Source organism: Temnothorax longispinosus, chromosome 2 (genome assembly GCF_030848805.1).
Source record: "Temnothorax longispinosus isolate EJ_2023e chromosome 2, Tlon_JGU_v1, whole genome shotgun sequence".
NCBI lineage: Eukaryota > Metazoa > Arthropoda > Insecta > Hymenoptera > Formicidae > Temnothorax > Temnothorax longispinosus.
In genome coordinates this window covers 9467953-9478085 of record NC_092359.1, presented here as the reverse complement: position 1 = coordinate 9478085, position 10133 = coordinate 9467953, and the positions used below count along the sequence as shown (strand labels likewise).

The following is a 10133-nucleotide window of genomic DNA, read 5'->3' as shown; positions in this document are numbered from 1 at the left end:
TCACTGCTATCAAACGTAACGAAGAGTCTCGACACAATTTTGTTCATTTCAGGGCGATAGATTTTTTTTGCATATATCCCACAATATAACCTTCTTGAACTAAAATAAGCTACATAAAGCATTTGAAATTAGAGATAAACTTTATTGTGAGTGCTTATAACTAATACCTAAACGCCGTCCACGTTGCAGAATAGAGGAAATTTTATTTTCTTAACGGTAATCACGTTAGATATACAATGTAATAAAAATTCTTAAAATTAATTAGAATAAAATTTAGTTATAATTACGAAATTATGTACACTTTATACATGGAAACAGGTCCTGTATTCGTTAGCCCAAGCCAACAAATAGTCGTTTTCTTCGATATCCATCTGGAAATGATGTAATTAGGCGACGGATAAACTTCCGCCAGCTTTGGAAATCTTTGCGATCTCCTCCTTGAATTTTGCGATAGTCTCTTTCGCCAGGGTCAATTTCTCTTTCAAATCTATCACTTCGAGTCTTATCTTGTTGCGTGCCTCCATGATGTCCTTCATCGTAGATTCCTTCAATGCCTCAACTGCAGGAATAATTATAAATTTGTTAAATTATCATCGAATTAATCCAAGGCAAGACAATTACAGCACAATTATACGAACAGTCTGTATTGTGTCGCCAAACCCCGAGCGTTATAGGTCTACTGGAACTTAGTAGATGTTGCATCAACGCGGTTGGATCTTGAAAAACTATCTCCTCGTAAAATTCGGACACTAGACTTTTCTTCCCCAACTGTATCTCAGGCGTCGATTGAAACAATTTCAGTATGTGATATATTGTTACCTGAAATTAATTCACTTTTTTACGGCTGATAAAATAACACTCGAATTCGGCAAGTATCTTTCTATCTCTTAAACTTACGGGACGTTCGTTCGGATCGTGAAAGTAGATCTTAATGACTATCTCGAATTCTCCCCAGCCCGTTTCCGTCAACTCGTACGGCGGCTTCGTCACAATACGATTAGGATTGTTGTAACTCTCGTGCAACTTGAAATGCACCTTCTTCACGTAGGTGGACATATCCTCGTTGTGGTACGGCTTGACGTACACGGTCCATTGATGCGTGTGTCCATCCTCTTCCCTCTTCTTGCCAAAGTAACGTGCTACATTTCCGTAAACTATAGGCTTGACTATGGTAACGCCCTGTCACGAGCAAACCATTCAATAAAGTAACATGTCAAGTTTTAAAAATTAATTTTTATCATGCAAATCTTATGACGCCAAAATATTGTAGGTTATGTAATCAATATTATGTATGTTTTTTATTTAACTGAACTAGTATACATTCTCTGTACTTTAAGTGAAATAGATGTATTTTTGAAATTTAGCGAAAGCGAGAAAGGGAGTTATAGCGCGGTCCAACGCAGCAATAAAAAACAAACCTATCAATACAGTTGTTCACTATTATTTTTTAGGTTACCTTTACTCTACCACCAGAATCTGGACCGAACTCGTTCGTAGATGCCATTACGTTCGTGATAAGCTTGAAAAATCACATATCTTTAATAAAGTCGCGATTCTGAAAAATTATTCGAACATTCACTTTTTCAATGCTTCCAAGTTTTTTCTCATGTAAATTATAAACTGCAATTTTTCAGCGCTACGTAACGGACGCCGGAAATACTAGAAATCAATATGGCGGCGCATCAGCGCGTAGTTTAAATATAAATTCAATATATCGTTCATCGGGATATATTCGAAAATGTAGAATACATTTTTGTGAGAAAAAACCAATATCTTAGTAATTAAAAATAAAATTTTATTCTATCCATCTCCGCTTCTTCGCCAGAAATATATCCTGTATAACTTTTTGTATAATTTTCATAAACACGCTTACCTTTTATTTTTCCTCCTGCAATCTGTAGAAAAATATTGAAGAAGCTTACATCCTAATTAATATCTTGCATTAATATTCGTCATGTATACCGAATAAAAACACATTCGTGTTCTGAATAAACAACGTGCAGTTCGCAGAATAAATCTCTCCTACATAACTCGTCAAACAGGAATATCTAAATCAGTAGATGAACTCATAAAATTGCATGTGTTATTTATTATATATATGTTTCTCATCGATCGAGATACATATCCATAATCGAAATCCGTAATTCAGCTACTTAATATACAAGATCGCAACGTATATGTTAGACAACGGACTGAATTGTAACGTGTTCGTTAGCTTGAATCGGAAGTATTTATCGCACAATCTAAGGTATTGTACTATATGTCTCGAATACCTTTACGTAGTCGAGTGTATTATTATCAACGTCACAATTTTACGATACTTGGATCCGCCTCCTGGAAGTCTCTAAGCATCCGACAATTTTCAAGATAATGTTTGAAATATGGATGTAAAAAAAAAAGAGAAGAAAAATCTGCTTTCAGATTCGCGAGAGAGCGCTTCGAAGTATCTGCCGAACGAGAAAGGGATACATAGGATTCTGTTGTGGAACCACATGTAAACATCGTGTAAGTATATTGTCTGTCAGGATATATACTTTTCTCCGGCAAGAAGCAAATACTTCAAGGCGCGCACTGGTCGAAGGACACACGCGCGAGTCCATACGCTTGTCTAGAAAAATCAATCTTGTCGTCTAAAAAACGCGTTATACACACGTTCATCAGGCTCTTCACGTCGACGATCATCCCTGTATCACAATATGTTCTTCTCGCTACCTACCTAAACGCCAATCAAAAAATATAAAAATCACAAAACACACGCGCCGCAGCGTGTATGCGATCGTCGCACGGAACCTGCGTCGTCGCGGAGGATCTTCCACTCGTGCCCTATGGGCTTTTCATAGGGCACACCGTCGATCGCGCTTCGTCTCTAGCTCGCTTTTTGACACGTGTAGGAAGAAAAGGGCTCGGATGCGCGTTGATTCACGTACGCGAGAAGGGGCGGGCGGCAGCCAGCTGCCGAATCTATGCTGCTTCAGTGTCTCGGTATATCAACGGTAGGGAATAGCTGCGTCGTGCTTTACGAAATTCGTTGTTATCACGTGCGTAGTAGCTTCCCCTTCCCTCGGAATTGCTCGTCTAGATATCCCGGGATCTGAAAATTGAAAAGTTCCACAACAGGCATTTTAGCGTTTACCGAGATACGTGCGCTGCGGAGAGAAAAAGAGCAATCTACATAATAAACGCAGACTGAGAAGGATATATTTTTCTCTATCGAGGATACATGCTCTACCAGATTTGCCACAAAGAGACTTTATTAGCATTGAAACAATCGAGATCAGCTGCTATGCTACAGCTCCGACCTTTGAGCCTTTAATGGATAACTTTGCCCTCGCGGTGCTATCGTTATCTTACGCAAGAATATATGTATAATATTGCACATGTATAAGTATAATTTGCCTTGTGTAAGGAGATACAATCCATTTACGTGTGTCGTCTACACTTGCGTTCTGTTAATCCTCTATAGATATATTGCCCGAATATAATTAATCTCATAAGTTTTTTAACTAAAAGATACAATCTTCAAAAATATATTATTTAATTCTATCGTAACTGAATTCGTTACTTTTCCTAATCGATCGGCATATATGTTTAATTTTCTACATAATTATCGACAACCATTACATTAATAAATATAAATTCTAAAAACTGTTGTCATCGTATCGCTGTGAATAAGCTTAATATATGAATACATATTAGTGTTTAGTACCATAACAATTTCGCAATATCGATGCTTATACTTGTACTTTCTGAAAAAATAGCACAGATAAATATAAATACAGATTAATAATTGTCCAGCAAGAATATGATTGTAAAAACAATCTTTTAACAATTCAAACAAGGCTAACATTATGTGACGTTATATAACAACATGATTTTATATAACGTAAACATATAAAATTTATAGTAAAGCACACAGGTAACACGTTTGTGTCCCAGATCCATAGGAAAAATGCATGCGACGAAATTTTATGGAAGTTCATAAAAGTGGTTTGTTTTTTGACGGATGCAAATGATTTCAGGATGAGGTTTTGATTAGATACAAGAAAATAACTCGTTTTTTCCACTATAGCTAACAGTGTCAGGTACTCTGGGAACATTAAAACATAAGCGACGCATAGGAATTAAATATTTTATCGGTGTAGAGTTTCGGTGCCGGAAAATTAGCAAGCAAGCGGGAAGGTACTTGCTCTCGCCATCTCCATTCTCAGCAAATAAAGCACGCTCGAGGGAGGAAAACACAGTTGTTACGACTTTGATATGATAATTTCTACCTTTGGTTTCGGCCGATGAGTGTCCACGGCGTCTATCGGCAGGTGAATCTTTTCCATCTTGCAGCCGTAGGCGACCGGTGTTAATTTCACAATGGTATGCAAAGGTACTTCTAAGTACGGTAATTCATCTGAAATAGGAAGACCTTGATCTGAAATAGGAACAATTTGGACCAACCATATAGAAATAAAAAAACGGACAGCTCGGATATTTGTTTCTGCGTGTTAATGGTCGTATTAAAGAAGAATTTGTACAAAGAGAATAAGAATAGCTACTCCGCCACACGATCGAGCAGACAATTACGTCACTATAATCCGCTTTTGTGTGCACGACCATTTATCATTTATTTTCTCGATACATTTTAATACGTCGAAGGTCAAAAGTTGCACTTAGCGTCTCGATACTCCAATATCTCCATTCTTGACCGTCATCACGTGCTCAGGCGTGTTACGCATCGAGCACTGACGACTCGAATCATTTTATTTGCACATGCAATTAATCGAGAACAGATTTCAATATCCTATGAGATATTAAATAATAATAAATAAATAATAAATTATGAGATATATACTGACCTGCATTTTTGTCCAAGAAGTACGCGAGTAAACACCGTATGACCGCTTGATGACAGACGACTAAAACGTTACCCTGACGTTCCAGCTCCATTATCACGGGCTCCAGTCGTGCAACGAGATCTTCGTAACTCTCCCCTCTTGGATAACGATACGAGAATTTGTTTTGATCTCTCGCGGCAAAGTCCGTAGGATATTTCGAGGCGATTTCTTCATAACTCATCTCTTCACAAATACCCTGTGATTCACAAAGAGAGGCAAAGATGAGAAATTGATTAATTAGCTAGTCTATCCAACGCTTTAACTTACGGCGTCAATTTCGTTGAGAGCCTTCCACCTTTCCTGCGGTGCCTTTACGTCAACCGCGGTCTGAATGGTTCTCTTCAGCCAGCTAGTCCAAACTCTTAAACCCTATATGCAGATACAATGTCGTTTAACTGTTTAACATAACACGGGATAAGATTACTTCAAGAGTCAAGTGATCGCGATCAAAGTAACATGCGGAGAACAACAATGCTTTACATAATTCATGTAAAGTATGCACATTTTAATCTTTGAATATGTAGTATTTATCCTCAATTATAATTTTCTTAAATGGTCGTATCTGTTTATCTTCATATTATTAAAAAACGGAACTATAATGATCAGAATCAAAATTAAATAACAATTTTTATTGCTATATATATATATATATATATATATATATATATATATATTTATATAAAAGCATATAATAATTAAATCGATAAATTATATGTTGAAAAGGTCAAGGAAAGCTACCTGTATGTTCTGATTACTGATATATTCTGCTAATGCCTTGGCATATTCATGTCCCCGCTCGCTCAAGTCCGAATCGCCGCCTATCCTGCCATCGATGTTCATCAGGCTCTCACCGTGTCTGGTCAAGTAAATCGTGCGTGGCACAATATGAATGTTCATAAGATAGTAAACTATTCTACTTTGTATATGGCCTTCGTGCTTATGGACCAGCACCTTCTCGCCAGTGTTGTATATTTTCATGAACGACAGGTCGCTTTCGCGCTCCTCGTCCAACGGCTGGTATTTCTCCTGATAGTGCTCGATTCGCAGCATGAAATCCGCGAGCACATCCTCCTTCTTCATATTCGCGTAATCCGGACTACTGACTTTTACCTTGCAATAGAAATCATCTTTATGGAACATATAAATTTGTAAATCCTATATTTATTAATATAAATCATTAATTGTTAATTTACGAGAGACTGTGACGTAATAACAAACCGGTACTTCCATAATATTCTGCTCAACATTCTTCAAAACCATTTTTACAATATTAATCTTATTAATCGCAAAAGTTAAACTGAAGAGACTTGATATTAATTAATTTTCATGTATGTAGTGTAAAGTATAACATTGTCCAGCTGGCTACCTTCTGTTTCTCAAGTACATACTTCCATAATATTCTGCTCGACGATCTCCGGATCATTGCACACCGACTCGACGAAGAAGAGCTTGAAGCCCATCTGGCATACGACAATGTCGCGTATAAGCTGGCGTCTCTCGACCGTCGAATTGGTGGCGTCGAAGACGGCCACCTCGCCGTCGCCGCTCTCCAGCCACTGGCAGACGTCGTTCAAAGCGTCCTTTGCGCACTGCGTGCGTATCGCCATGGCCTTTATGTTGTCGGGACGGAAGAAGTCGTGGCATTGATAGGCCGTGGTGGCGTGCCGCCTGTACTCGCCCAGGTTGAAGACCTTCGTGTTGATGCCGATCCAATTGAGATATCGGCACAGTTTCTTGGATATGTAGGTCTTGCCGCGAGCCGGCAGCCCGACCATCGCAATCACATGAGGCTTGTTCACGAAATTCGCACGTTCACCTACGGAGAAGATGAAAATATGAAAATTACGTATCTAATAGAATTTGATATTGGACGAGAAATAAATTCCAGGAAATTAAATACATGAGAGATCGTTAATCCCTTAACTGACCGAGTTATTTCTGTTTCATCTGTTTAAATTGAATGTTATGTCAAATTGATTATAATGCCAGTTATATAGTACAATAACCCAAAATCAGCTTCAATATTACAGTATCAAGATATGCCAAATTCCGTTTCCGCGCGACAGATGTTTGTTCTGATTTCGCAATTAATATATTATCAGCTGTAATTTTGCTAGAACTGTGGTTTACAGTTGTATGTGTGCATGTACACACACACGCACACACACACACAAACACACAAAATTAAAATTATAATAATATATATATATATATATATATATATATATATATATATATATATATATGTTTGACACAAATTTTATGTGTTATAATTTTACATAAATGTTACATATATATATATATATATATATATATATGTATATATATATAATATAAAAAAAACATATTAAATTTTATACAAGACCTTCGTCGTTACATCATCTTGTAAGTGACTTAAATGCGACGTCTTTTAACTTTCTTACGAAACTAGAACTAGATCTAATCATATACCAATACGAGACACTTGGAAAATTGTTTTTCGTCTAAATCTGACACCTCTTGCGCGATAAGTAGAATGTATAATACGCGCGCAATTCTATCATTCTAATCGCGAATCTCGAATTTCTCTAAAGAATGTCTGAGATTATGAGATATCAAGATATAATATAACATACAGATACACTTGAGAGTCAAGGTATGGCTGAGATACATATATTCGAAGAAAGATAAGATACTTTAGGGAATTTACTCGAGGTCTTTTGACTCTTTTTAAAATATAATTATTATTATAATTATTTCTTCAATCGTATCGCTGTTGTTTATCATAATCCGTCGATAAATAAGCCTGCCTGCCTGCCTGAAGAGTAAGGTCTGTAGTGCGTGCCCGGTTTTGCATTTGCGTATCTTCAGTCAAAATGAGTCATAATAATCTCAAGTGGCCAGTCTTATCGACTTGGAGTTGAAGATATATTATAATCGCTTTTTCATACGCGGATACATACAGAATTATTATAATTTTTTTAATATGTTGATTGACATTATCCTTTTTTCCTCGGATATCTTTGATGCGCTTGGCGCGTTATCTTCTTCGGAACGATATTTATCTAACGAGTCTGCTTCCTCGAAAGGCGATAATATGCATAATAATATGAAATTATTTGTCCTCGCGCGCGAAGGAAATGAAACGTAGCCAATTCCGTCAGCACACTCGGAAAAGAGAGATTCTTTTCGCTTTTTGGCGTTGAGTTCCTCGGGTTGAGTTGCTCAAGGTTGCTAGTGGAATAAAAAGCGATGATTTTAATCTTGCAGTCCCAACGCGATATGCCACATGCGTCAAGTATATTATGTTCCGCTTGTCAAAATTTTCCTTCAGGAAGACAATAATTGTTTTATCGATGGTTATTTTTTTATCTTTTTTTAATTCTTAAGACCAGAAAAAGATTAAAAAATGATAGGAACGAACACAAGAAGAGATAAATATTTGTTCTTTTATCTCATTGTTTTCTTTCTTGTTAAAATAAGTCGTTACGACGAGAAAAAAAGCTGCATAATAACGCAGGATAATTAGAAAGATACACAAGACAATGCAGTTAAAAAGATCTCAAGTAGACGCCACGATCGTTAAATTCTTTATCGTCTTTACATTGGAGATAAAGATATCAGGTAAACAAATAGGATTTTATCTTCTGTCGTTCCTAAAAAAGAAAATACACATAATCAATTCTTGAACCAGAAAATCGAACCGCGTGCTTTCTCCTCGAGCGGGTTGAACACGCACGTTTTCCCACTCGCGTTTTCCGCCGACGGGGGCGGGGGGGAGGGGGAAATCGCGCCGATCACCGAGACGGCGAACCGGTGTGGTCGATCGCATATACGGGGGAGAAGACACCCGGTACATTGACCGCGAGATCGGAGACCTTGAACTTCCTCCGAATCGCAATCGCGAGCTCACGTTCCTCGCACGTGTTCGACCTTACGAGTGCGTGGGGGAGGGGCGACGAAGGGAGAGAGGAGAGGGAGGGAGGGAGAGACAGAGAGAGATATATAGTTGGGGTATATGTCGTACGTGCGCGAGAAAGAGAGAAGGAGAGAGCAGGAGAGGACTCTCAAAATATTACCTCGTATCGGGAACGGCTTCGTCTGGATGGTGTCCGACGTCGGCGGGGTGTAATCCGTGTAATGCATCTCGATTTGGGAGTCAGTCATACTATGCAGAGCTGATCCGTCTCGCCGCGAAGGAGGGTGACGACGCGAGATGGGGAGAGTGACGGAGAGCGAACGGTTTGCGTGCATTCATGCGCGAGCCAACCCCGAGAACCACGCGCACCGTACCGACTACGCGTACTGACTGGTACTGACCGACCAGGAACGAGCACGAACGACGGACGGTCGAGAGACGGCCGCCGCCGCCGCCGCCGCCGTCGGGTATCATACGTCACCTATCAGAGCGGCGCGGCGGCAGGGAGAGACGCTCGGCCAGCTCCGGGCCGGGTTAGGTCTTAGGTCTGCGATAATCGGAGCTGTCGCATTCTGTCTCTCTCTTGCGCGCGCGCATGAATCACATTTCCGGATTGTCACAGCCCTCTTCTTGAGGTGTCTTGAGGATTCCTCCCTGATAAAAGGAATAGAAGGGTCTGTGTTACTAGGCAACCTCCTTCATAGGCAATGCAGGGAGCCTATATGTAGCTAATATCCAAATCCAATAAATCCAATTGAGAAAGATAATCAGATATATATATGATTAGTTTCCGTAGAAACTTTCAAAAATTTCTAGCCCAAACAGGTACATACATGTCACGTGCAGACTCAGGCTACTGCGACGTGCAATGTGAATTGTCGCAGCCGCGTCGCCATTCGCATTCACACACATTCACGTGCCGGTAGGAATGATGTTCCTGGTCGCTCTGTCTAAGTCGTAGTTAGAGATAGGTTTTTATAAGCTGCATTGTTACGCTCTCTGCATTTAGAATGAAATAATATACTATAATGTAGACACACTGGAGAGGAAGAAATGGAGCAAAGATAAGAAACACAAGAATCTGCTATTGCTATATATATAAAAAAACAAACCCGAAAAATTTGTTATATTTTATGTTGAACTCGAGTCCAAGTCTCCATGATCTGTACGATCTGTACGATCATCCAGATTCAAGCAAAATGTACCTCCTGAGGCATCCCCTGAGATCAATTCAAGAATGCAGAGTGTATATATAGTGACACTGTGTATATAGCAATAACAGTTTTCAGTCATATAATTCCCTCTTCCTGCATTGAATAACAAAAAATTAATAATTCGTTTACATTAACGGA

At 38.8% G+C, this 10133-nt stretch overlaps 2 protein-coding genes across 4 annotated transcripts; both read right to left on the bottom strand.

The window, feature by feature from the left end:
- Positions 1-183: 183 nt before the first annotated feature.
- On the bottom strand, positions 184-1703 carry Gas41 (YEATS domain-containing protein 4 Gas41). The gene is made up of 4 exons (XM_071771218.1): positions 1457-1703; positions 898-1179; positions 639-819; positions 184-559 (listed from the first exon to the last, which is right to left on the bottom strand). The coding sequence occupies exons 1-4, from the start codon at positions 1502-1504 to the stop codon at positions 387-389; spliced, it is 684 nt and encodes a 227-aa protein (XP_071627319.1). The 5' UTR covers positions 1505-1703; the 3' UTR covers positions 184-386.
- A 366-nt stretch (positions 1704-2069) lies between these two features.
- Pfrx (6-phosphofructo-2-kinase/fructose-2,6-biphosphatase) lies at positions 2070-10063 on the bottom strand. 3 transcript variants are annotated; one of them, XM_071771207.1, is made up of 9 exons: positions 9894-10056; positions 9615-9780; positions 8942-9435; positions 6272-6699; positions 5622-5993; positions 5151-5252; positions 4845-5079; positions 4272-4420; positions 2070-3091 (listed from the first exon to the last, which is right to left on the bottom strand). In XM_071771207.1, the coding sequence occupies exons 3-9, from the start codon at positions 9114-9116 to the stop codon at positions 3035-3037; spliced, it is 1518 nt and encodes a 505-aa protein (XP_071627308.1). In that variant the 5' UTR covers positions 9117-9435; positions 9615-9780; positions 9894-10056; the 3' UTR covers positions 2070-3034. The 3 variants fall into 3 exon arrangements, with proteins under 3 accessions (XP_071627308.1, XP_071627309.1, XP_071627311.1); XM_071771210.1 differs by lacking the exon at positions 2070-3091 and adding an exon at positions 3234-3746 and having other exon boundaries at positions 9894-10063; XM_071771208.1 differs by lacking the exon at positions 9894-10056 and having other exon boundaries at positions 4272-4399; positions 9615-9775.
- Positions 10064-10133: the final 70 nt, after the last annotated feature.

Excerpts from the sequence above, each read along its gene's own strand:
- Gas41 (XM_071771218.1), bottom strand. The coding sequence starts at position 1,504 with ATGGCATCTACGAACGAGTTCGGTCCAGATTCTGGTGGTAGAGTAAAG. Across the intron at positions 820-897 it reads ACGATCCGAACGAACGTCCC|GTAACAATATATCACATACT; the intron begins GTAAGTTTAAGA and ends AATTAATTTCAG. Across the intron at positions 560-638 it reads TTGGCGACACAATACAGACT|TTGAGGCATTGAAGGAATCT; the intron begins GTTCGTATAATT and ends TTATTCCTGCAG.
- Pfrx (XM_071771207.1), bottom strand. The coding sequence starts at position 9,116 with ATGCACGCAAACCGTTCGCTCTCCGTCACTCTCCCCATCTCGCGTCGT. Across the intron at positions 5,253-5,621 it reads TCAGTAATCAGAACATACAG|GGTTTAAGAGTTTGGACTAG; the intron begins GTAGCTTTCCTT and ends ATCTGCATATAG. Across the intron at positions 5,080-5,150 it reads CTCTCAACGAAATTGACGCC|GGTATTTGTGAAGAGATGAG; the intron begins GTAAGTTAAAGC and ends TGTGAATCACAG.